A 27,480-nucleotide genomic window follows, 5' to 3' on the forward strand; every position below is an offset into this window, starting at 1 on the left:
CGGGAATCTCCACGTGCAACCAGCTGGACATTCATCATCTGCCACCTCGTGGGCGTCTCCAGAAGCTCATTGTTTGCCTCTGACACAGCATGGTGCCTGTCTCCAGAGGCACTCCCACTGTTAGCGTCCTGGGACCTCTTTGGCTCTGCCACCTCCTCACACAAGTATGATGTGTCCACACCACTGTGCACTACCCAAATAGACGTAACGTTGGGGAGAGTGTGGGGGAGTGGGAGGGGCTTGGGGAGTGGGAGGGGCAGGGGGAGTGAATGGGTGCTGGGGAAGTGGGGATGGTGGGATGGGGAGACCAGTTTGCTGCTTGCGAGTAGTTGCAATACCCACCGACACCAGTGGGCGGAGCTGCCCAGAGAGGCCCGGCCTCTGTAATACCCACCAATACCAGTGGGTGGAGCTGCCCGGGGAGGCCGCGCCGTTGTAATACCCACCAACACCAGTGGGCGGAGATGCCCTGGGAGGCCGCGCCGCTGTAATACCCACCGCCACCAGTTGGCGGAGCTGCCCGGGGAGGCCCCGCCGCTGTAATACCCACCAACACCAGTGGGTGGAGCTGCCCGGGGAGGCCGCGCCGCTGTAATACCCACCGACACCAGTGGGCGGAGCTGCCCGGGGAGGCCGCGCCACTGTAATACCCACCGGCACCAGTGGGCGGAGCTGCCCGGGAAGGCCGCGCCACTGTAATACCCACCGGCACCAGTGGGTAGCGCTGCCCGGGGAGGCCGCGCCGCTGTGATTCCCACCGACACCAGTGGGCGGAGCTGCCCGGGGAGGCCGCGCCGCTGTAATACCGACCGGCACCAGTGGGCAGAGCTCCCCGGGGAGGCCGCGCCGCTGTGATTCCCACCGACACCAGTGGGCGGACCTGCCCAGGGAGGCCGCGCCGCTGTGATTCCCACCGACACCAGTGAGCGGAGCTGCCCGGGGAGGCCGCTCCGCTGTAATACCCACTGGCACCAGTGGGCGGAGCTGCCCGGGGAGGACGCGCCGCTGTGATTCCCACAGACACCAGTGGGCAGAGCTGCCCGGGAAGGGCGCGGCGCTGTAATACCCACTGGCACCAGTGGGCAGAGCTGCAGGGGGAGGCCGCGCCGATGTGATTCACAGTTAGGCCCATGAACTGAGAGACTCCAGGAAAAGGCGCTGCGAGAGCGGATGGAGAAGGCTCGATGTCCCGGAGAGAAACAGGTTAGAGACGGCCCAGAGACCGAGGAGTTAGATACGGAGGGACTGAATCAGGAGAGTGTAGAGGGCTTGAGGCGCAGAGAGAGGAGGAGGGGGTCGAGGGGGAGGGAGAGGGGACGGGGTCGAGGGGGGAGGGAGAGGGGAGGGGACGGGGTCGAGGGGGAGGGAGAGGGGGACGGGGTCGAGGGGGAGGGAGAGGGGACGGGGTCGAGGGGGAGGGAGAGGGGACGGGGTCGAGGGGGAGGGAGAGGGGACGGGGTCGAGGGGGGGAGCGGGGTCGAGGGGGAGGGACGGGGTCGAGGGAGAGGTGACGGGGGGAGGGAGAGGGAGAGGGGACGAGGGGGAGGGAGAGGGGACGGGGGGGAGGGAGGGAGAGGGGACGGGGGGGGAGGGAGGGGAGAGGGGAGGGGGAGGGAGGGAGAGGGGACGAGGGGGGGGGGGGGAGAGGGGACGGGGGGGGAGGGAGGGAGAGGGGACGGGGAGGGAGGGAGAGGGGACGAGGGGGGGGGGAGGGAGAGGGGACGGGGAGGGAGGGAGAGGGGACGAGGGGGGGGGAGGGAGAGGGGACGAGGGGGGGGGGAGAAAGAGGGGACGGGGAGGGAGGGAGAGGGGACGGGGGGAGGGAGAGGGGACGGAGGGGGAGGGAGAGGGGACGGAGGGAGAGGGGACGGGGGGGGGGAGGGAGAGGGGACGGGGGGGGGAGGGAGAGGGGACGGGGGGGGGGAGGGAGAGGGGACGGGGGGGGGAGGGAGAGGGGACGGGGGGGAGGGAGAGGGGACATGGGGGGGGAGGGAGAGGGGACATGGGGGGGGGGAGGGAGAGGGGACATGGGGGGGGAGGGAGAGGGGACATGGGGGGGGGGAGGGAGAGGGGACATGGGGAGAGAGAGGGGACATGGGGAGAGAGAGAGAGGGGACATGAGGGAGAGGGGACGGGGGGGGGAGGGAGAGGGGAGGGGGAGGGAGAGGGGACGGGGGGGGAGGGAGAGGGGACATGGGGGGGGGAGGAGAGGGGACATGGGGGGGGGAGGGAGAGGGGACATGGGGGGGGGGAGGGAGAGGGGACATGGGGGGGGGAGGGAGAGGGGACATGGGGGGGAGGGAGAGGGGACATGGGGGGGAGGGAGAGGGGACATGGGGAGAGAGAGAGAGAGGGGACATGGGGGGAGGAGGGGACATGGGGGGGGAGGGAGAGGGGACGGGGGGGAGGAGGGAGAGGGGACGGGGGGGGAGGGAGAGGGGACGGGGGGGAGGGAGAGGGGACGGGGGGGGAGGGAGAGGGGGTGGGGGGGGGAGGGAGAGGGGGTGGGGGGGAGGGAGAGGGGACGGGGGGAGGGAGAGGGGGCGGGGAGGAGGAGGGAGAGGGGGCGGGAGGGGGGACGGGGGGGAGGAGGGAGAGGGGACGGGGGGGAAGGAGGAGGGTGAGGGGACGGGGAAGGAGGAGGGAGAGGGGACGGGTGGGGAGGAGGGAGAGGGACGGGGGGGAGGGGGAGAGGGGACGGGGGGAAGGAGGAGGGAGAGGGGACGGGGGGAAGGAGGAGGGAGAGGGGACGGGGGGAAGGAGGAGGGAGAGGGGACGGGGGGAAGGAGGAGGGAGGGGGGAAGGAGGAGGGAGAGGGGACGGGGGGAAGGAGGAGGGAGAGGGGACGGGGGGAAGGAGGAGGGAGAGGGGACGGGGGGAAGGAGGAGGGAGAGGGGACGGGGGGGGAGAGGGAAAGGGGACGGGGGGGAGGGAGAGGGGACCGGGGGAGGAGGGAGAGGGGACGGGCGGGAGGAGGAGGGAGAGGGGTCGGGGGGGAGGAGGAGGAGGAGGGAGAGGGGACGGTGGGGGATGAGGAGGGAGGGGGACGGGGGAGGAGGGAGAGGGGACGGGGGAATGAGGAGGAGGAGGGAGAGGAGACGGGGAGAATGGATATGGGGTTACTGGGGGACCAAAGTTTTTGTGAGAAGTTCGTGGGGCAGCATGGTGGTTAGCATAAATGCTTCACAGCTCTAGGGTCCCAGGTTCGGTTCCCGGCTGGGTCACTGTCTGTGCGGAGTCTGCACGTCCTCCCCGTGTGTGCGTGGGTTTCCTCCGGGTGCTCCGGTTTCCTCCCACAGTCCAAAGATGTGCGGGTTAGGTGGATTGGCCATGCTAAATTGCCCGTAGTGTCCTAAAAAGTAAGGTTGGGGGGGGGGGGGGGGGGTTGTTGGGTTACGGGTATAGGGTGGATACATGGGTTTGAGTAGGGTGATCATTGCTCGGCACAACATCGAGGGCCGAAGGGCCTGTTCTGTGCTGTACTGTTCTATGTTCTAAGTTCAGGAGAATAATTGCGGAGTACATGAGCTTTAACTGTATAGTGGAAGTATCGCAGGCGGTGGTATGGGAGGCCCTGAATGCAGGAGTGAGGGGAAAGTGATATAGTTTAAGGCCAAGGTGGATAAAGGGGAGAGGGAAGAGAGTCAAAGGCTTATGGATGAGATGTTGGAGGTGGAGGACAGGAGTTTTGCAGGGATGCAGATCCAGCACTTGGACAGAAAGAGGGAGCTACAGGCTAGCTTTGATCGGCTGTCCACAGGGTAGGCGGTGTGTCAACTGAGGTGGGCGAGGGGAGCGATTTATGAGTATGGGGAGAAGGCAAGCCAACTTCGGAGAGAGGCAGCGGCGAGGGAAATTGTCCAGGCACGGGGTAGGATGGGGATATTGGTGGTGGGCGCGGGCCAGATTAATAAGGTGTTTGAGTTCTATGAAAATTTGTATAGGCCGGGACCACCGTGGGGAGGGGATCAGGGGATGCGGGAGTTCCTGGGCGGATTGGAGTATTCGAGGCTGGAGGAGGAAGACTGGGCCACATTGGAGAGGTCGGTGGGGGAACAGGAGGTAAAGGAGGCAATTGGGAGGATGCAATCAGGGCAGGTGGCCGGGCCAGATGGGTTCCCAGTGGAGTATTACAAGAAATTTAAGAACAAATTGGCACCGCTGATGATGAGAATGTTTGAGGAGGCGATGGGGAATGGGTGCTGTCAAATACTAGGAGGTTATTAAATGTAATCATGACACCGGCTGAGGGAAAGATGACAGAGGTGGTGGTTGTGCTGGACGTGGAAAAGGCGTTTGATCGAGTAGAGTGAGGGTATTTGATTGCGGTTCTTGAGCGATTTGGGATCGGGCTGTGGTTTATGGATTGGGTACGGCTATTATACAAGGAACCAATGGCGAGTGTCCATACAAACAACATGAGCTCTGGATACTTTGCTCTGCACCGAGGGACCAGGCAGGAGTGTCCTCTGTCCCCTCTGTTATTTGCATTAGCGATTGAGCCGCTGGCCATTGCTTTAAGGAGCTCGGGACTGTGGAAGGGAATAGTCGGGGTGGAACATAGGGTGCCCCTGTACGCAGACGATTTATTGTTATATATACCAGAGCCAAGTGCATCAATCGGGAACATAATGGAACTTCTTTGAAATTTTTAGGGATAGAAATGAAACCGGGAAAAGAGTGAACATTTTGTGGTGTCCCTGGCGGTGTTGCCTGTTTTGATCCCAACAGCGTCGCCAATACTGTTGCTAATATTAATGATATTGGTGAACCACAAGCCTTCCCTTATATCGATCAGATGTCCACACGACCTGTTAGTGAGTTCAAAAGATGGTTTATTTACATACACAAGAGTTACCTTGGCATGCAAACACAATATCTACGAGTCAAACTACACCTTTCAGCGACAATAACTTATACTTAACTTCAGCTACAATAACCTATACTTAACTTCGGGGTGACCGGCACTGTGCAAATGGATAAGGCCTTTATCTGGATTTCACTTGGCTGGTTCGAAGAAAGTTGCTCTGGCTCTGCTGGGCTCATCCATCAGGTAGCGATCGTTGGTTTTGCACTTGGCTGGCTGTTCCTGCAGCAATTGGGTTGGCACAGGCCGGATCCAAAAGAGACAGAACACGTGGCTGTGTCCTCTTTTATCCTTCTGGGATTTTGCGCTCTTTGGGGTGGTCCTTGATCTTGGACCCAATCGTTCGACAGGGGTCTGATTACTGTCTTCGATTTCGGCCAATAAAGGGGCGGGTGCCTTGGTAGCTGGGCGGGTTCTTAGCGGTCATTGACCTTGACAGTTGGGCCTTCTGAGTAAAGGGAGTGGCGCCGATCAGGCTGTGACGTACTGGTTACTTGATTGGAGTTCTAGTGTCCTGGAAAAATGGGCCATTGAAATGCAAACGAGCGGGGATTTCGATCAGGCCTGCTTACCTGTGTTTCAGATACACATAGGCTCTGTATCTGCCTGAGTCCTGGGTTGGCCATAATTCCCATGGTCCTTTGCAGGTGGCCATCTGAGATGGCTGCAGCGGGAATGGGAGAGCGGCCATTGGTACAATATTACTAGCTTGGTGGGGATGGTGAAAGCAGTTTTGGCAAGGTGGAATAGCCTCCTTCTGTCACTGGCAGGTCAGGCGCAGGCGATTAGAACATAGAAAAATACAGCACAGAACAGGCCCTTCGGCCCACGATGTTGTGCCAAACCTTTGTCGTAGATTAATCATAGGTTATCATAGAATTTACAGTGCAGAAGGAGGCAATTCGGCCCATCGAGTCTGCACCAGTTCCTGGAAAGAGCACCCTACCCAAGGTCAACACCTCCACCCTATCCCCATAACCCAGTAACCCCACCCAACACAAAGGGCAATTTTGGACACTAAGGGCAATTTATCATGGCCAATCCACCCAACCGGCACATCTTTGGACTGTGGGAGGAAACCGGAGTACCCGGAGGAAACACACGCACACACGGGGAGGATGTGCAGACTCAGCACAGACAGTGACCCAAGCCAGGATCGAACCTGGGACCCTGGAGCTGTGAAGCAATTCTGCTATCCACAATGCTACCGTGCTGCCCTTACGAGCAAATTAATCTACACTCCATTATTCTACCCTAATCCATGTACCTATCCAATAGTCGCTTGAAGGTCCCTAATGTTTCCGACTCAACTACTTCCACAGGCAGTGCATTCCATGCCTCCACTACTCTCTGGGTAAAGAACCTAACTCTGAAAACCCCCCTATATCTTCCACCATTCACCTCAAATTTATGTCCCCTTGTAATGGTTTGTTCCACCCGGGGAAAAAGTCTCTTGACTGTCTATCTATTCCCCTGATCATCTTATAAACTTCTATCAAGTCTTCTATTTGCAGCTGACAATAGCCCTCCTCACTATCCACAACTCCACCAATCTTCGTATTGTCTGCAAATTTACTGACCCACTCTTCAACTCCCTCATCCAAGTCATTAATGAAAATCACAAACAGCAGAGGACCCAGAACTGATCCCTGCGGTACGCCACTGGTAACTGGGCTCCAGGCTGAATATTTGCCATCCACCACCACTCTGACTTCTATTGGTTAGCCAGTTTGTTATCCAACTGGCCACTATCCCATGCCTCCTTACTTTCTGCATAAGCCTACCACGGGGAACCTTATCAAATGCCTTACTAAAATCCATGTACACAACATCCACTGCTTTACCTTCATCTACATGCTTGGTCACCTCAAAGAATTCAGTAAGACTTGTAAGGCAAGACCTACCCCTCACAAATCCCCTGGTACCACTCCTGTTGACAGTGAGGACAAAAAGATCATTGCCAGCGGGTCTGCAATTTCAGCTCTTGCTTCCCCTAGAATCCTTGTATATATCCCGTCAGGCCTGGGGGACTTGCCTATCCTCAAGTTTTCAAAATGCCCAACACATCTTCCTTCCTAACAAGTATCTCCTCGAGCTTACCAGTCTGTTTCACACTGTCCTCTCAAACAATATGGCCCCTCTCATTTGTAAATACTGAAGAAAAGTACTCGTTCAGGACCTCTCCTATCTCCTCAGACTCGATACACAATTTCCCGCTACTGTCCTTGATCGGACCTACCCTCGCTCTAGTCATTCTCATATTTCTTACATATGTGTAAAAGGCCTTGGGGTTTCCTTGATCCTACCCGCCAAAGATTTTTCATGCCTTCTCTTGGCTCTCCTAATCCCTTTCTTCAGTTCCCTCCTGGCTATCTTGTATCCCTCCAGCGCCCTGTCTGAACCTTGTTTCCTCAGCCTTACGTAAGTATCCTTCTTCCTCTTAACAAGACATTCAACCTCTCTGGTCAACCATGGTTCCCTCACTCGACCATCTCTTCCCTGCCTGACAGGGACATACATAATCAAAGACACGCAGAACCTGTTCCTTGAACAAGTTCCACATTTCACTTGTGTCCTTCCCTAACAGCCTATGTTCCCAACTTATGCACTTCAATTCTTGTCTGACAGCACCGTAAAGTACCAAATCCAATATGGCCTCCCTTCTGGTCGGACAATCTACCTACTGTGTTAGAAAAGCTTCCTGGACACACTGCACAAACAATACCCCATCCACACTATTTGATCTAAAGAGTTTCCACTCAATGTTTGGGAAGTTGAAGTCACCCATGACTACTACCCTGTGACTTCTGCACCTTTCCAAAATCTGTTTCCCAATCTGTTCCTCCACATCTATGCTGCTATTGGGCGGCCTATAGAAAACTCCCAACAAGGTGACTGCTCCTTTCCTATTTCTGACTTCAACCCATACTACCTCAGTAGGCAGATCCTCCTCAAACTGCCTTTCTGCAGCTGTTATACTATCTCTAATTAACAATGCCACCCCCCACCTCTTTTACCACCCTCCCTAATCTTATTGAAATATCTATAAACCAGAGATCTCCAACAACCATTTCTGCCCCTCTTCTATCCATGTTTCCGTGATGGCCACCACATCGTAGTCCCAAGTACCGATCCATGCCTTAAGTTCACCCACCTTATTCCTGATGCTTCTTGCATTGAAGTATACACACTTCAACCTATCTCCGTGCCTGCAAGTACTCTCCTTTGTCAGTGTTCCATTCCCCACTGTCTCACTACACGCTTTGGCATCCTGACTATCGTCTTCCTTAGTTGCTGGACTACAAATCCGGTTCCCATTCCTCTGCCAAATTAGTTTAAACCCTCCTGAAGAGTACTAGAAAACCTCCCTCCCAGGATATTGGTGCCCCTCTGGTTCAGATGCAACCCGCCCTGCTTGTACAGGTCCCACCTTCCCCAGAATGCGCTCCAATTATCCAAATACCTGAAGCCCTCCCTCCTACATCATTCCTGCAGCCACATGTTCAACTGCACTCTCTCCCTATTCCTAGCCTCGCTATCACGTGGCACCGGCAACAAACCAGAGATGACAACTCTGTCCTGGCTTTTAACTTCCAGCCTAACTCCCTAAACTCGTTTATTACCTCCACATCCCTTTTCCTACCTACGTCGTTGGTACCAATGTGCACCACGACTTCTGGCTGATCACCCTCCCCCTTCAGGATCCTGAAGACACGATCCAAAACATCCCTGGTACCTGGGAGGCAACATACCTTCCGGGAGTTGCTCGCGACCACATAATCTCCTATCTATTCCCCTAACCATTGAATCTCCTATGACTGTAGCTTTTCTATTCTCCCCCCTTCCCTTCTGAGCCCCAGAGCCAGATTCCTCGCCCCCCCAACAGCATCCAAAACGGTATACTTGTTTTGAAGGGGAACAGCCACGAGGGATCCCTGCACTGTCTGCTTGTTCGTTTTCTTTCCCCTGACTGTAACCCAGCTACTCTTGTCCTGTACCTTGGGTGTGGTTACCTCCTGTAACTCTTCTCTATTCCCCCCTCTGCCTCCCGGATGATCTGAAGTTCATCCAGCTCCATTAAAATGAATGTGTTACCGCAATTTCTGTTTCTATTTCAGTGACTGCTGGTCTTTTTGCCAAAGGCATTTTTTTAAGGAAGTGGACAAGTCGATCAGGGTAACCAGGTTAGGAAGGTGGTCCTGCAGAGAGGGCAATAGGTGGGGAGTTGGGCATCCAAATTTATTATATTCCTATTGTCCGAAAACTTGAGTTTGGTTGGAGGGGGGGGAGAGAGAGGGGGGGGGGGGGGGGGGGGGTGGGTGGCGGGCGGCGGGCGGCGGGCGGAGTCCCAGTGGGTTAAATGGGGGAGGATCTGTGGAGGGGTTCGAGGTTGAGGGCGTTGGTAACTGTGCCGCGCCTGATGGCCCCAGGTAAGTACTCTGGGATTCCGGTGATGGTGGCAGCTCAAGATTTGGAGGCAGCACTTGAAGCTGGGGGTTGGATCAGGGGAGATGCCGATTAAAGGGAACCATAGGTTTGAGCCAGGGAGGCTAGTTGAGAGGTTTCGGAGATGGGAGGAGAGAAACCAGTGAGTAGTTGAAGAGAATTGTTTTGTGCAGCAAGTTATGATCCCAAATGCATTGCCTGGAAGTCTGGTGAAAGAGTATTCAGTTGTATCTTCCAAAAGGGAATCGGATGTTTGAAAAATTTACAGCACCTATGGGGAAAAGAGGAGGGAGGGAGACTAATTGAATAACTTTTTTTGCGCTTCTGACCTTTAACCCTGGTTAAACAATGTCTTGAAAAGTCTCATTGTTTTCAAATCCTCCATAGACTTACTCCTTCCCGTCTCTATAATCTCATCCAGCTTCACAGCCATCCGAGATATCTGTGCATATTGAATTCTGGCCTCTTGAACATCACTATTTTAATGGCTCCACTAGCAATGGACATGTCTTTAGCTGCCGAAGTATTAAGTTCTGGAATCCCTTCCTACTCTGTCTCTACCTCTGCCTACTCTTTTAAGACGCTCCTTAAAACCTACCTCTTTGTCCAAGTTTTGAACTATCTGCCCAAATGTTTCATGTGGCTTCAGGTCAAATGTTGTTTTATACCATTGCTGTGAAGCGCCTTGTGACCAAATTAAAGATACTAATATAAATACAAATTATTGTTCCATTATGGAAAAGGCATAATGAGCTGAATGGTAGCCTTCTCTACTCTATGATTCCATGAACCTGGAAAAATATAGTCGTCTTGTCTATTTTTCAGCCTTCAGATCAGAAGCACTCGAGCTGGAATCAACTGACTTGTGACCTTTTCTAAAGATCTGTAGCAAAGTATGGCATCAGCATTGTGTTTTGTGAAGTGTGATGAATAAAGCCCTGGGCCAGAAATGCCGTTTCTCTACCTGGCTATAACAGCAGTTCTCCAGTGGTGCTGCTCCTGGTAAGTCATTCATATGCCATAGTCCATTCAAATGCTCATTAGTTTCAGATTATTGCACTGAAACGTTTAGTATTTCGACAATATTCGGCTGCCGTGGAAAATAATATCTTGTATTCTGTTCTTTGTTGACCGTCTCTTTTTCTCCCCCCCCCCCCCCCCCAAGGTCCAAGACCATGTTACCCTTCCCTATTCTTTACTCTCCCAATCTCCCTGGCCGACTCTCTGTTCCTAAGCAGCATCCTGCTCGCCTTTTCCCCGCCCCCTTTACCTTCCTCAACTGTTCCATTGCTTTCCCTGTAGTCAACAACTCAAACTCTGCTGTAGCTCTAGTCCTTTATATACCTAAAATGGAGCATGTCAAATATGCTGAATTTCTGAAACATTGCACATGGAGATTCAAATATTGAGTGCAGCCTTTAGTCATAAGGGATTGAAGGACCCCTGGTGTTGTTTAAATGTAGATATTGTAATTCAATCCCTGTTCTAAAGTTTACACTTTCTCATTTTATAATTATGTTATAAAATCTTCATTTATCGAAACCTTGAACTGTGTCCTCCCACTAATAGAGTGGGGCTGCAGCAGCCAAGTGTGTGATTAAATGAACATACACCCAACCATATCAATTAGGAGCAGGAGTAGACTATTCAGCCCCTTGAGCTTGCTCCGCATTTGAGAAAATTTTGACTGATCAGATTGTGGCCTCAACCTCACTGCCTTGTCTTTTTGACTCCCTCGTCAATCGGAATCTATCAAACTCAGCCTTAAATATATTCAATAAATATACCCAATTTCCACCGCTGTCTAATGAAGTGAATTCCACAGACCAGCAACCCCCAGAGAGAAAATTCTCCTCATCTCTGCCCTAAAAGGACAATTCCTAATATTAAAACAGTGCCCTCCCGCAGTTCTGGACTCAACCGCAGAGGAAACATCCTTTCCACGTGCACCCTCAGGACCATTCAGAATCTTCTCAACTTTAATCGAGTCACCCCTCACTCTTCTAAACTCCAGTCTAAACAAGCCCAGCCGGTCCAACCTTTCTTTAATTCAAGTAAACCTCTGAATCCCCTCAAATTCATTCTTACCCTTCCTTAAATAAGGAGACTAAAGCATCACACAGTATTCCAGATGTGGTCTCACCAATGTCCTGTAAAACTGAAACATAACGTCCTTACTTTTATATAAGCAAATTACCAGGACGGTATGTGGCGCAATGGATAGCACTGGGACTGCGGCACTGAGGACCCGGGTACGAATCCTGGCCCTGGGTAATTGTCCGCGTGGAGTTTGCACATTCTCCCCATGTCTGCGTGGGATTCACCCCCACAACCCAATGATGTGCAGGTTAGGTGGATTGGCCGCCCTAAACTGCCCCTTCATTGGAAAAAATATATAATTAGGTACTCTAAATTTATATTTAAATAAAAAAGCACTGAGGATGTTGAAATCTGAAACCAAAAAGAAAATGCTGGAAAATCTCAGCATCTATAGGGAGAGAAAAGAGCTAACGTTTCGAGTCCAGACAGAGAAAGTGAGAAATATTTATACTGTGGAGTGAGAATGAAAGATGAGTCATAGCCGCAGAAACCCAGGGAAACAGGGTGCTAATAGCCACAGAAACCAAGGGGAAAGAGTGCTAATGGCAGTCCCCAGAGAGAACAAAATATGTGAACGGCCAAACAGCAGAGAAACTAACATCAGAGGGTAAACTGTGACAGATATAGATATGGGGGGCAGGGAAGGGGGAAAGCAAATGGGAGAAAGGGTATCGAAAAGTGGATAAGATGTGGGTTGAATATATATAAAGAAAGGCAAGAGAGAAAGAAATGGTAAAAAAGTTAAAATGAAATGGGATGAAAACAAATAGGTCGAGGTAAGGTAGAGCTAATCATTTGAAGTTGTTGAATTCCATGTTCAGGCCGGAAGGCTGTAGCCTAACTGGAAGATGAGGTGCTGTTCCTCCAGTTTGCATTGAGCTTCACTGGAACATTGCAGCAGGCCAAGGACAGACATGTGGGCATGGGAGCAGGGCCTTTTGTTAAAATGGCAATCAACGGGAAGGTCAGGGTCCTGAATACCCACAGACTAAAGGTGCTCAGCAAAGCGATCAAAAGATCCCAGACATGCTGAGATTTTTCAGCATCCACAGTAATTTGCTTTTATAAAATAATGTGTCCCACATTAGCTGTGTTTTTTAAGTAAAAAGATTTGCATTTATGTATTGCCTTCCATGACCTCAGGACTTCCCAATGCGTTTTCCAGCTAATAAAGTACTTTGAAGTGTATATACTGTTGCCATGTAGGAAATGTAGACCACAATTAATTTTATATATAGTCCCAGTGCAAAGTGATTATGAAATACAGTATCTTACACTTTGTGTTCCATATTCACTGTGTTGTGCTGTGAGTAAAACTATGTCCCACATGAGCTATGAAATATAAGAACCTGCATTATGGTGAACACTGGGTTTGTCCTGTGGGCGGAAGTGATGCTTTCGAGGTGAATTGAACTATAGACTAATGGAAAGAGGCGGTGTTCCATTAAACCACATCCTAAAGTTCTGCTAGTTCTCAAAACTGCTCTGTGAGCAAAAAAAAAAGGAAAGGTTACCAAGACCGTGCCAACTCTGCCCAAAATAAGCATGGCTTAGTATTTGAAGAGTTATGTTGAGAGCTCTGTATAATTGTGCAACATCATGCAGTGTGACTTGGAAGATTCATTCTGTTCCTGATTGATGTGACGTTAGCTGGTTTGAACCTGGACAGCTATAGGAGCAATAAAGTTGGTTTGTGTACACCTGTGCTATAGAGGCGAGAAAACCTTAGCCAGGGTCCTCACTCTTGATCACTAAACAGAAAATGGGGGAACTGATGGTGCCCCTTTTGGTTAACGAAACGTGATTCCAGAGCATGTTTTGTAAACCAGGACGAGCTGTATTTATACAGCCCCTTCATCATAGAAAGAAATTCCATAGAGCATCACTGAGATGACTTAACAAGAGGCAGACAAGGCGACATTGGGATGGATGACCAACGGCGTGGCCGAAGAGGTAGGTTTTAAATGGTACTTTCAAGGAGGAAAGAAGGTGGAAAAGTTTGGGGAGCGAATTCCAGAGCTTTTGAGTCTTGGGAGCTGAAAAGATTTTTTAAAAATAAAAATAAATTTAGAGTAGCCAATTCATTTTTTACCAATTATGGGGCAATTTAGCGTGGCCAATCCACCTAGCCTGCACATCTTTGGGTTGTGGGGGCGAAACCCACGCAAACACGGGGAGAATATGCAAACTCCACACAGACAGTGACCCAGAGCCGGGATCGAACTTGGGACCTCGGCGCCGTGTAGCAGCAGGGCTAACCACTGCACCGCCGTGCTGTCCCGGAGCTGAAAAGATGACCACCGCTGATGGAGTGATTAAAATTGGATGGCTCAACATACCAGAATTGGAGGAGTTCAGATATATTTGGTTGTGAAGCTGGCGGAGATTAGGGGTAAGGGAGAGGGGGGAGAGATGATCCTGTGAAGACATTTTAAAATCTGGATAAGAATTTTAAAATCTAGACTTACCTAGGACCCAGTGTGGTCTGAGAGGACTGGGTAATGGGTTAGGAGTTGGAGTGGCCTGAGAGAACCTGGTGCTGGGAAGAAGCCGGTGGCCTGAGAGAACCGGGTGATGGGTTAGGAGCTGGTGGCCGAGAATCAGGTGATGGGTCAGGAGCTGGTGGCCTGAGAGAACCGGATGATGGGTCAGGAGCTGGTGGCCTGAGAGAACCGGGTGATGGGTCAGGAGCTGGTGGCCTGAGAGAACCGGGTGATGGGTCAGGAGCTGGTGGTCTGGGAGGACTGGGTGATGGGTCAGGAGCCGGAGTGGTCTACGAGGAACAGATGATGGGTAAGGAGCTGGTGGTCTGAGAGGATCAGGTGATGGGTCAGGAGCCGGTGGTCTGAGGGGACTGGGTAATGGGTAAGGAGCCGATGGTCTGAGAGGAGGGGGTGATGGGATAGGAGCGGGTGTGGTCTGGCAGGAGGGTGTGATGGGATAGGAGCGGGTGTGGTCTGGGAGGAGGGTGCGATGGGATAGGAGCTGGTGTGGTCTGAGGGGAGGGGACGATGGGTCTGGGGCTGGTGGTTTGGATTTGGGAGGCTAGAGTGCGCTCAAGTGCTTTGTAGAGGTGAAGAAAGTTGGAGATGAGGTCATAGTTTGAAAAGATGGAGGAGTTGCACATTTTGTTTTTGAGGAGAGAGGTGATGGCAAATTTGAAGGAGGGGGGAACAAACCTTAATGGGAGAAAAGTTAATATGAACTAACATGAGAGCTGGGAAGAGATATTAGTGGGAATAATGTTGAGAGAGCAGGAAGTAGGGGAGACGGTAGGGAAAATAGAGAAAGGTAAGAGATCGGGGCGAGGCAGGATGAATCTTAAAGGAAGTTTGGCCTGGTAGGCGAGGGGAAGGGAGGCAACCAGCAGTGTTGTCGTGTATATTTGAGACTCCGAGTGATAGATTTTTGGAGACCGAGAAGGATAGATTTTTGGAGAGTAGTGAGGGAACCAAAGGATGGAGTTGCTGGATGGTGAGATGGTGGAGTTGAAGCTCAGCCATTATTTTGAATGGTGGCGAATGCTTAAAGGCCAGCCCTGTTCCTCAATGATATCATACTGCTAAAGAACTCCATAAATTCCTCGCACATGTTGGAGAAGTGGGTGGCCAAGACACGAAAAGGGTTGAAGAAGCTGGTTTCCAATGGACAAAAGGAGCTGGGGTTATCTTTGTATTCCAGGGTGATCTTGAAATAGACTGCAGCACTCTAACAAGTATACCGTTTTGGATACTGTTGGGGGGATGGCCTATCAAGGGATAACAGTAGCAGCCAGAGCACTGGCACCACGGCTGTCTCTGTTGTTAAGCAGGGAGGGACAAATAGCACTAGGGCAATAGTTAGAGGGTAATCTATAGTTAGTGGACATGAAAGAGACTCCAGGATGGTATGTTCCCTCCCTGGTACCAGGGTCCAGGATGTCTCTGAACGGGAAGAGAGCATTCTGAAGAGAGAGGGTGAACATCCAGAGATCGTGGTGCACATTGGTACTAACGACATAGGTAGGAAGAGTGACGTGGCCCTGCAGCAGCAGTTTAGGGAGTTAGGTAGAAAGTTAAAAAGCAGGACCTTGAGGATTTCTCCCTGTGCTAGGTGCCAATGAGGCTAGAGATAGGAAGATAGTATGCTCAACACGTGGCTAAACAGCTGGTGTAGGAGGGAGGGTTTCAGATATCTGGGCCATTTATGATCTCTTCTGGCGCAGGTGGGACCTGTACAAGAAAGACGAGTTGCATCGAAACTGGAGGGCCGCACGGAGGTTTGCTAGTGTGACACGGGTGGATTTAAACTAGTTTGGAAGGAGGGTAGGAACCAAAGCAAAGGTGAATTAATGGAAAGGGAATTAGAGTAGGGCCAGTAAGACTCCGAGTAAGAGCAGGCAGGGTGTGCTTGCTGATCAAAGAGGGTCTGGTGGATTGAAGTCCATTTGTTTCAATGCGAGAAGTGTAACAGGTAAGGCAGATGAACTTAGAGCTTGGATTAGTACATGCCACTATGATGACGTTGCCATTACAGAGACCTGGTTAAGGGAAGGACAGGATTGGCAGCTTAATGTTACAGGATATAGATGTTTCAGGCAGGGGATGGGGATATAGAAGGAATGGGGGAGTTGCACTATTGGTTAAGGAGAATATAACAGCTGTACTTTGGGAGGACACCTCAGAGGGCTCATACTGCGAGGCAATATGGGTAGAGCTCAGGAATAGGGTGTAGTCACAATGTTGGAGGTTTACTATAGGCCTCCCGACAGCCAGCGGAGAGAGAGGAACAGATATGTAGGCACATTTTAGCACGGTGTAAAAGTAACAGGGTTGTTGTGGGTGATTTTAACTTCCCCTATATTGACTGGGACTCACTTAGTGCTTGGCATGTGGATGGGGCAGAGTTTCTAAGGAGCATCCAGGAGGGCTTCGTGAAACAGTATGCAGATAGTCCAACTAGGAAAGGGGCTGGTATTGGGGAATAAGCCCAGCCAGGTGGTCAACGTTTCAGTAAGGGAGCAGTTTGGGAACAGTGACCACAATTCAGTAAGCTTTTACAGTTGGATAAAAATAAAGAGTAGTCCTCAGGTGAAGGTCTAAATTGGGGGAAGGCCAATTACAACAATATTAGGCAGGAACTGAAGAATGTAGATTGGGGGCAGATGTTGAGAGCAAATCAACATCTGGCATGTGGGAGGCTTTCAAGTGTAAGTTGATAGGAATTCAGGACTGGCATGTTCCTGTAAGGATAAAGGATAAGTATCGCAAGTTTTGGGAACCTTGGATGACATATTGAGTCTAGTCAAAAAGATAAAGGAAGCATTTGTCAAGGCTAGGTGGCTGGGAACACACAAAGCATGTGTGGAATGCAAGGAAAGTAGAAAGAAACTTAAGCAAGGAGTCAGGAAGGCTAATAGGGGTCAGGAAAAGTAATTGGCCAGCAAGTTTAAGGAAAATCCTAAGGCTTTTTATACATATATAACGAGCAAGAGGATAGCCAGGGAGAGGATTGGCCCACTCAAGGACAGGGGAGGGAATCTATTCATGGAGCCAGAGGAAATGGGCAAGGTATTAAATGAGTATTTTACGTCAGTATTCACAAAAGAGAAGGATTTGATGGATGATGAGTCTGGGGAAAGGTGTGTAGATAGTTTGGGTCATGTTGAAATCAAAAAGGAGGTGGTCTTGGGGGTCTTGAGAAACATTAAGGTAGATAAGTCCCCAGGGCCTGATGGAATCTACCCGAGAATACTGAAGGAGGCAAGAGAGGAATTTGCTGAGGCCTTGACAGAAATCTTTGGATCCTCACTATCTTCAGGTGATGTCACGGAGGACTGGAGAATAACCAATGTTGTTCCTTTGTTTAAGAAGGGTGGCAAGGATAATCCAGGTAAATACAGTCCGGTGAGCCTTTTGTCATTGGTAGGGAAATTATTGGAGAGGATTCTCCAATAAGGGGAGGTATTAGCAAGAGGCAACGTGGTTTTGTGACGGGGAGGTTGTGTCTCACTAACTTGATCGAGCTTTTAGAGGAAGTGACAAAGATGATTGATGAGGGTAGGGCAGTGGATGTTGTCTACATGGACTTCAGTAAGGCCTTTGACAAGGTCCCTCATGGCAGACTGGTACAGAAGATGAAGTAGCACAGGATCAGAGGTGAGCTGGCAAGATGGATACACAACTGGCTCAGTCATAGAAGACAGAGTAGCAGCGGAAAGGTGCGTTTCTGAATAGAGGGCTGTGACTAGTGATGTTTCTTGGGGATCCGTGCTGGGACCTTTGCTGTTTGTAATATATATATAAATGATTTGGATAAAATGTAACTGGTTTGATTAGTAAGTTTGCGGACGACACAAAGGTTGCTAGAATTGCGGATAGCGATGAGGACTGTCAGAGGATACAGTAGGATATAGATAAGTTGGAGACTTGGGTGGAGAGATGGCAGATGGAGTTTAATCCGGACAAATGTGAGGTAATGCATTTTGGAAGGTTTAATGCAGATGGGAAATATACAGTAAATGACAGAACCCTGAACCCTGGGCAGAGGGATTTGGGTGTACAGGTACACAGGTCACTGAAAGTGACAACGCAGGTAGATAAGGTAGTCAAGAAGGCATACGGCATGCTTGACTACATCGGCCGGGCCATTGAAAATAAAAATTGGCAAGTCATGCTGCAGCTTTATAGAACCTTAGTTAGGCCACACTTGAAGTAGAGTGTTCAATTCTGGTTTCCACACTAGCAGAAGGATGTGGAGGCTTTGGCGGGGGTGCAGAAAAGACTTACCAGGATGTTGCCTGGTATGGAGGGCATTAGCCACGAGGAGAGGTTGGAGAAACTTGGTTTGTTCTCATTGAAACAATGGCGGTTGAGGGGTGACCTGATAGAAGTCTACAAAATTATGAGGGCATGGACAGAATGGATATTCAGAAGCTTTTTCCCAGGGTGGAAGAGTCCATTTCTAGGGGGTAGAGTTTAAGGTGCGAGGGGCAAGGTTTAAAGGAGATATACGAGGCAAGGTTTTTTTTACACAGAGGGTGGTGGGAGTCTGGAACTAGCTGCCGGGGGAGATGGTGGATGCAGATACGATAGTGACTTTTAAGGGGTGTCTTGACATACATGAATAGGATGGGGATAGAGGGATATGGTCCCCGGAAGGATTGGGGTTTTAGTTCAGATGGGCAGCATGGTCAGTGCAGGCTTGGGAGGGTGAAATGGCCTGCTCCTGTGCGGTAATTTTCTTTGTTTACCCGATGGTGCTTTTGGTGGTCCAGCCAGATTTTGTTAAAATAGTTGTCTGCTATATCTCTTTTAAATCTGCGTCTCTTGGACTTCGAGGAGTGGAAAAAACTGCTCGGGTGAGAGATAGTGATGGTCTTAGTGGGTCTGGGGCATTGAAGGTGAGGTTGTGGTTAAATAGATTGGTAGCTGCAGAAATGTCTTCATTCATGGGATGTGGGAATAATAATATTTTGTTGTCACAGGTATGAAGTTACTGTGAAAAGCCCCTAGTCACCACATTCCGGTGCCTGTTCGGGTAAGCTGGTACGGGAATTGAACCCACGCTGCTGGCCTTGTTCTGCATCACAAACCAGCTGTATAGCCCACTGAGCTAAACCAGCCCCGATCGGTTGGAAGGTTCGACCCTAATTGCCCTTGAAGTATGCTGCTGCCTTAAACCTCTGTGATTGATATATGGTGGTGGTGTTAGGGAAGTAGATCCAACAAAAATACAGGATAGGTGATATATTTCCAAGAGAAGGTGATGTGTGACTTGGGGGAAAATTTGCAGTGGATGTTGAAGGTTGTGGGTGGGGTGACAATCAAGTGGGCTGCTTTGTCCTTGCTGGTGTCGGACATTTCAGTGTTGGAGCTACACTCATCCAGGCATATGGAAAGTATACCACCTCACACACGATTTATACCTGATAGATTGTGGAAAGGCTCTGGGATGTCGAGAAGTGGGTTGCTTCCTGCTCTTGTAGCCACAATATTTATATGGCTAGTCCAGATAATATTCTGGTTAATGGTAACCCCAAGATGTTGATGGAGGAAGATTCCCCAGTGATAGTTTTTAAGGAGGTGCCTTGAAATGTTAAGGGAAGGTGGTTAGATTATCTCTTGTTGGAGATGTTCATTGTTTGGCACTGGTGTGGTGTGAATGGAAGGCCAAAGGCTGGATTTTGAAAGTGCAGTTGAGTTTCCAGGGGCAAACACAGAAGAAAATAGGATTGGGAAGGGCAAGGTGTAGGTGGGTGGAGAGTGATCCAAGAAAATGATCAGTGGTGGTCTTATCTGTGATTGAAATGATGGTACTGAGGCCCCATTAGATGGCAAGATCTAGGGCTTTCCATGAATATGGGTTGGAGTTTATATGGAGGGAAAGATTAAGGGAGGTTAAGAGGACACTGAATCCAGAGAGATCTTGATGAATTGGGTTGGTGGATCAGAAAGTGAGGATTTTAAATGGAAGAGGTGAGGGATGGAGCAATGCGAGATGTTTAAAGGAGGAGAATGTGCCTGAAGAGAAAGGGACAGACCAAGGAAGGTATGATTTGGTGCTATGCGCCACACTCAGTGGTAGTCTGGATGGGAAGTGGGGGGATATATAGGCAGGTGTGAAGGCCTCAATTAGTGGCCAGCTGTCATCACCGCTGAGCCAGTTCTCCGTCAAGGCATGATGTTGAAGCACAGTGAGTTTATTGTTAATATAGGCCTTGTTCACAAGTGTGCGGCCATTTTGGAGGGACGGTGGTATTTAATCTGGTGGAATGCATAGGGTTAGCACAAACAGTGATGAATTAAATGGATGGGGATTGACCAGATTCTGGGTGCACTGGCCGGCAAGAAAGTAGGATAGGACAATTGGTATTGCTGCTCTCAAGGATGCAGCATGGTGGTAGGGAAAGAGAGACATGGAAATGAAGTGATGGACTGGGGTCTGGAGCTGCGGAAATAAAGATGTGAATAGCACAGGAAAACTCTGATAAACCTTTTATGTAACTCTTTTAGGATGCATACATCCTGGTAGTGAATGGGGAGCAAAGAGGAGACACAAGTCAGTGTTAAAGTCAGTGGTCCTGTTGTGGCACAAAGGTAGTGTAAGTAGGGTGGAGTCAGCATGGATGAATAGTCCACGTTCAGAGATGGGCATGGCAGGCAAATGAAGTTCAGAAGCTATTTGAAAGTTGAAGTATTGCAGGGAACTCCTGTGGGGATGACAGTCCAGAAGATGTTGCAGGATTGGTTGCATAAGCAAAAAGAAAGTGGCAGAATTGGAGGTCCCCATCAGATTCAGAAACATTGGAGGAATGTACTTCCGGCTCGAATGAAGCCGTACCTCCCTTTAGGCGGCACGGTAGCACAGTGGGTAGCACTGTTGCTTCACAGCACCAGGGTCCCAGGTTCGATTCCCGGCTTGGGGTCACTGTCGGTGCGGAGTCCCTGTGACTGTGTGGTATCATCTGGGTGCTCCGGTTCCTCTCACAAGTCCCGAAAAATGTGCTGTTAGGTAATTTGGACATTTCAAATTCTCCCTCTATGTAACCAAGCAGGCGCCGGAATGCGGTGACTCTGGGATTTTCACAGTAACCTCATTGCAGTGTTAATGTAAGCCTATTTGTGACAATAAAGATTGTTATTATTCTATCAAGGAAAATAAATCCCTGGCCAGAAAGTAGATAGAGTTGGATTTGAACAAATCAGTAGGCCACTCCCTGACTCAGTCGAGAAGTTTAAAATTGAAGCAACAGAGGCATGGGGCTGGATCTTGGTGTGGTCTAGTGCACAAATATAGGGATAGTAATTTAACGCATGCAAACCGATCGGCTGCCTGTTATTTAATTCCATTGGCTGCAACAGCCAGCAAATCTGATGCCCTGTGTTTCGTGCTACTGCCCAAGTCACTTGGTCTTGATGTCTAGAGAAGTCCAGGAATTTGGAAATTAAATTGGAACAAAAGTAGGGAATAGGCGTGGTCAGGGGTTGGGATGTGGTGGTTTAAACTAGTGGTTAACTTGTATTTGAGATGAAAATGCATCACTGTTCAAACTAGGATTGGTAAAAGCAAAGGCAGCAATCAAAATGGGTTCAATTTTCAATGTAATTGACACTTCCAAGGATTGTGGAAGAAACCCTGGGGCACTTTCCCATGCAATTGCTGATATCACTTTAGGTGTGTTTCCACTACATTACCACCAGTGAATCACTATGAAGTGAGGGCATTCCCTTTTAAGGTGCAGGAAGTAAAGCACCAGCATTCAAAATTGCCTGATGGTTTATCTTTAAATCTGGCCCTCTATACCTCCAGTCTGTGCTGGTTCTTATGCCAGAAGCAGAAGAACTGTGATTCGTTCGATGTGCTGTTTACAGCCAACAATGTTGTGGTTTGACATTTATGACTGGCCTCGCCGATGTATTTGTTGCAATGGCAATCTGGTACAGTCATTTCTGATGCATGTACTTTGAGGAATAGCCAGGCATTCTGGATAATGCAGTCTTTTTAACGATTGGACACAATTCTTAAGAAGCTAACCTCCGCTTGCTGTTCTTTGTTCTGGTCAGCAGGAGGAAGAGGTTTCGACTGTCCTGAATAATTGTCCAGTTATTATAATTATTAGAATAACTGAGGGTTACACAGGGTCTCGTTATATGCAGACGACTTATTCCTATATATTTCTGACCCGTTGAGGGGGGATGGGAGAGATTATGCAGATCTTAGGTGAATTTGGCCGTTTCTTGGGGTACAAATTGAATATGGGTAAAAGCAAGGTTTTTGTGATCCAGGCAAGGGGGTAGGAGAGGAGAGTGGGGGAACTGCTGTTTAAAATGGTGGGAGGGAGTTTTTGCTACTTGGGAATTCAGATGGCACGAGGATGGGAGCAGTTACATAAATTAAGTTTGACCCGGTTAGTTGAAGGTGGGGCATGCTCCTGTTGTCACTGGCGGGGAGAATACAGACCGTAAAAATGACCATCCTCCCGAGATTTTTGTTTGTTTTACAGTGTCTCCCTATTGTTATACCAAAGGCCTTTTTTAAGCTGGTGAATAGGGTGATCTATGTGTCTGTGTGGGCAGGTAAAACACAGCGAGTAAGGAAAGTACTGTTAAGAGCGGAGCCGTGGGACAGGGAGGGCTGGCACTGCCGAACTATTGGAACTATTACATGGGCGGCAGACATAGTCATGATTAGGAAGTGGGTAGTGGGGGAGGGGTAGGTGTGGGAGCGGGTCGAGGCAGCATCATGTAAGGGCACAAGTTTGGGGGCATTGGTAACGACTGCTCTGCCGTTCTCACCGGCCCGGTACTCCACAAGCCCGGAGGTAGTGGCGGCCCTGAGAGTTTGGGGGCAGTGGCGGAAGCATATGGGAGTGGAGGGAGCGTCGGTGTGGGCTCCAATTTGTGGCAACCACCGGTTTGTCCTGGGGAGGCTGGATGGGGGTTTCGGAGGTGACAGAGAGCAGGGGGATCCATTTATTGATGGGAGCTTTCCATGTTTAGAGGATTTGGAGGAGGAGTTTGAATTGCTGGGGTGGAATGGGTTTCGTATCTGCAGGTAAGAGATTTTGCGCGAAGGCAGGTTTTGACCTTTCCTCTTCTACTGCCACAGGGGATACAAGGTAGTCTCTGGAACTGGAGTGGTGAGGGGAAGGTTTCGAAAATCTATAAAGAACTTATGGAGTGGGAGGAAACCCAGATAGATGAGATAAAGCGGGTCTGTGGGAGGATGCGCTGAGTAGAGTCAACACATCCTCATAATGTGCCAGGCTCAGCCTGATACAATTCAAGGTGGTTCGCCAGGCACACATGACGGTGGCCCCGATCAGTAGGTTTTTTTTGGGATAGAGGACAAGTGTGTGCGGTGTGCAGGAAGGCCCACAAACCATGTCCACATGTTTTGGGCATGTCTGAAGTTTAGGGGATTCTGGCAGGGATTTGCTGATGTCATGTCCACGGTACTAAAAACAAGGATGGCGCTGAGTCCAGAGGTGGTGATTTTTGGACTGTCAGAAGACCCGGGAGTCCAGGGGCCGAGAGAGGCTGACATTTTGGCCGTTGGCTCCTTGGTAGCCCGGAGATTGATATTGCTAGCGTGGGGTGGTACTCGAAGCCCCTGAAATCAGGGATTTGGGTTAGCGACATGGCTAGGTTTCTTAGAATTGAGAAAATTAAGTTCGCCCTGAGAGGATCAACGTTTGGGTTCGTTCGTAGGTGGCAGCCATTTATTGACTTCTTTGGAGAAAACTAACTGCCAGCAGATTCAATAGGCGGGGGGGGGGGGGGGGGGGGGGATTTAGGCTATTTTGTGTCTAGAGTAGGCGGGAGCAGTGGGAAATGGAGGGATGTGACTTTTTTTTGTACTGTACAATGTCACTTTTTCTATATGCCTAAAGTACCTCAATAAACTTGTTTATTTTTTTAAAAAATGCTTTTTAAAAAAGAATAACTGGGGGTGGTTTAGCTAGTTCATATATACAATAACTCCTGTAATGTTTTCCATGGATAGTTCATTAACATCAATGCATTTTTTTATAACAATGGTATTAGGAGGCAGACTTCAGAAACTTTATAGCACCACCTACTAGTCAGAGCCTGCAACTACATTGTTGCAAACAGCCATGGATATTTCTATTGTGTTTCTTTACATCAGTTAAATGTTGACGCAAAGGTGTGATCAAAGATCATGACAGCAGGAAGACAAAAAATACACACACAAGATTTTTCATCACTATCGTTCAAATATTTAGTACAAATTAATCACCATTCAGTGAAACAAAATATGAAAAGAAAGCTGTCACTTCCTAGTGTTTCTGACCTTAGTGACTAACCTTTGTTCAACGGCAGGCGACATGGATTGAGGAGCACCCCCCCCCCCCCCCCCCCCCCCCCCCCACCACCACACACACACACCCACACACCCTCATAAATTAACACTTCGGTAACCACAAGGTAAACTACTTGTCATCACTTCTCTGCAGGGATTATCTGAGCAGTGGCATCAAAAGAGCAAGGCAGTTTAAACAGCATCCAGTTTAACAACAGGTGTGTGCTACTAATGGGAAACACTTTGCACTTCTGGGCATTGGTTACCTGTGAAGTAGCTGGCAGGTAACCAGAGTCTAATAGCGGGATACTTTTGGTAAGTGGCAGTGGTTATTTATGTACCTGATCTAATCTGCTTTTCCATCACAGGATGATGCATCAGTCTGCACACTGAAGCCAGTGCGTGCCACGTCTGGCAGTGATCAGGAGCATGGTGGACTGTGACAGCAGCCGTGATTCCGCATTCCAGAGCTCGTGCTGTACTGTGAGCACAAGGGACGATTGCAGCAGCCATGGGCAGTACTCCCAAACTGCGTTTGAGGAGATGCAGGGCTACGATGTGGAATTTGACCCACCACTGGAAAACAAATATGAGTGTCCAATTTGTCTGATGGCATTAAGGGAGGCGGTGCAGACAACCTGTGGCCACAGGTTCTGTAGAGGCTGCATTGTAAAATCTATTAGGTTAGTGGCCAATCTTCTTTTTCCTAATTGTCCAACATGGCCCACTCTACCCATAACCCCCCCCCCCCCATATTCAGGATAATCCTGATCCCCTTCTTTGACATGGTGCCAGTTCATTGCTTTAGGCCCATGTGGGGTTCAGGGAAAAGTGATGTTATTGCTTATAAGCATTAATGAAAACGCGTCTTATAATGAACTACCCTGCTAGCACACTAGCTAAATGCAAAGATCCTGGTGGATATGTAGGGTTGTGCAGTGATTGTCAAATCGCGGTCTGCGGTCCCATAGGAAACTTGTCAGGGGTCCACAATATGATGTCTCTAGTGAGAGGTAGAATAAAAAGGGAGGGAAAAGAGCTGAAAGGAACCAGCCAGGCTTTGTATGAATTAACAGTAGTTGGTGTTAGTCCCGCACAAGTAGATGCTGCAAAGTGGTTAGCACTGTCACTTCACAGCGCCAGGGTCCCGGGTTCGATTCTCGGCATGGGTTATTGTCTGTGCAGAGTCTGGACCTTGTCCTGATGTCTAGGTGGATTTTCTCCAGATGCTCTGGTTTCCTCCCACAAAGCCCATGAAAGACATGCTTGTTAGTAGGAGATACTAGAACCTGAGGGCACAGCCTCAGACTGAAGGGACGATCCTTTAAAACACAAATGAGGAGGAATTTCTTCAGCCAGAGGGTGGTGAATCTGTGGAACTCTGTGCTGCAAAAGACTGGAGGCCAACTCACTGAGTGTCTTTCAGACAGAGATAGATAGGTTCTTAATTAGTAAGGGGATAGGGAGTTATGGGGCGAAGGCAATAAAATGGAGATGAGAAATATATCAGTCATGATTGAATGGCAGAGCAGACTCGGTGGGCTGAATGGCCTAATTCAGCTTCTATATCTTATGGTCTTATGATGAAATGAAAATCGCTTATTGTCACGAGTAGGCTTCAAATGAAGTTACTGTGAAAAGGCCCTAGTCGCCACATTCCGGCGCCTGTTTGGGGGTTGATGATGGATGCTTTGGTTGCCATGGTCTTCAGCAGTGAGCCTGGTATTTACTTTCAGAAGGAGGGGAGAAGAGGTGAGGCCAGCTGCTGCTGTGATACTTAGGGTGCATTCAATTTGGATTCACACAATCACGAAGTGGCATTGTAATGCTGAGAATTGCCAGCATTTTCTGTTTATATTAATCCCTTGGTGCTTTGATTCTTTCTTGTGGAAAGACTATCAGTTTGTTTTAGTTCAATCTTCTCAATCTTCCACCATGTTGCAATAATGTTCCTTGAATGATTAAATGACAGAGAAACCAGGTTGGGTTTGTCGAGGTCTGTAAAATATTCCTGAGAATGTCACATTCGGATGAGTGTTCGAGTGTTCTGTGATAGAGTTGGAGTGAAATTATTTGTAAGCTTAAGATAATGACCTGCTTTAAGCCTATTGAAACATCTAAATAGGGTGAGACAGCTTTTAATACTGATTTGACCTGTTTGTATTGGATGTTATTTGTGAACTGACTGCCTGTTTCTTTAACCACGTTTAAAGCAGTTCAGATAACATAAATGTTATTGCGTGAGTTACACATCTTTTATCTCTGCTTTGTCTTATCACTGTTTACATCAGGCTTGTCCAATGTTTTTGCCAGTGAGCCACATTTCCAATTTCTTCGAAATCAAGGGGCTGATGAGCAAAATTCAGAAAGATATGTGATTTTCAAAATGTTGAGTATTCAGAAAAGAAACAATTTGCCTCTCCCTTCCACCCCAGCCCTCCGGCAAGCTCTGTTTTTCTGCAGGTTATTCACTCCCACTGGTATTCACTGCCCTCCAATTGCAACCTGTTTCCCTCCCAGATTTGCAGCTGATAGACTCACTAGTGGCTGGTTACGTGTTGGACAAGCCTGGTCTACATCAATGAAATTGTCCTCAGTGCTGCTCTCAGTCATGGCCTACTCTCTTAAAAGGTAGTATTGAAATACTGCACCTTGTATTACATAGTTTAATTTCCATGACGAGACCATGATGATTTGAAAAGAGGTCCTTCAACCAAAAACACTTTGAGAGCCAGTGTTACTGGACAATAATATAGAGTGAGAGTTTAAACCCCACCATGGCAGCGTAAAATTTTGAATTATGTTTATTATAAAGCCTGAAGTGAAAGCCGGTATCTGTGATTGTAAGTTCTGAAATTGCTTGAGACAAAAACAAATTGGCTTACTAGTGTTCTCTTAGCCAGACAGGCCTATATATAACTCCAGTCCCACACCTAACTGCCCTCGGAAATGGTGCCTAACCATCCTCCAGGCAACTGGGAATGGGCGAGAAATACTGCCCTTGCCAGCAATGCCCACTTCCTGAAAATTCATATTTTTTAAAAGCAAGATCTCGTTCAATTCTTGGTCTTGGCTGGTGGACCTGGTTTCAGCATCTTTGGTTTCAGGTTTGAAGAGATGAACCGGGATTGATACTCTGGCTCACTTCTGGACAATGTGCAAACATTGGCAGCTCAGACAATCCATGATGCATTTGTTTCCTTGTCTCATTTTCTAGGCTCATTAAGGAACATGGTTCCTTGCGCAAGGTGCGTGTGATTTTT

At 49.2% G+C, this 27,480-nt stretch overlaps 1 protein-coding gene across 1 annotated transcript in view; it reads left to right on the forward strand.

The window, feature by feature from the left end:
- Positions 1 to 1,057: 1,057 nt before the first annotated feature.
- traf6 (TNF receptor-associated factor 6) overlaps positions 1,058 to 27,480 on the forward strand; it is a 50,581-nt gene continuing 24,158 nt past the window's right edge. The window contains exons 1-3 of the mRNA XM_038807422.1: positions 1,058 to 1,203; positions 10,139 to 10,315; positions 24,586 to 24,900. Coding sequence (XP_038663350.1) covers positions 24,647 to 24,900 — 254 coding nt within the window. The 5' untranslated portion in view covers positions 1,058 to 1,203; positions 10,139 to 10,315; positions 24,586 to 24,646. The remainder of the gene's footprint in view (positions 1,204 to 10,138; positions 10,316 to 24,585; positions 24,901 to 27,480) is intronic.

The sequence above is a fragment of the Scyliorhinus canicula genome, chromosome 9 (assembly GCF_902713615.1).
Source record: "Scyliorhinus canicula chromosome 9, sScyCan1.1, whole genome shotgun sequence".
Taxonomy (NCBI): domain Eukaryota; kingdom Metazoa; phylum Chordata; class Chondrichthyes; order Carcharhiniformes; family Scyliorhinidae; genus Scyliorhinus; species Scyliorhinus canicula.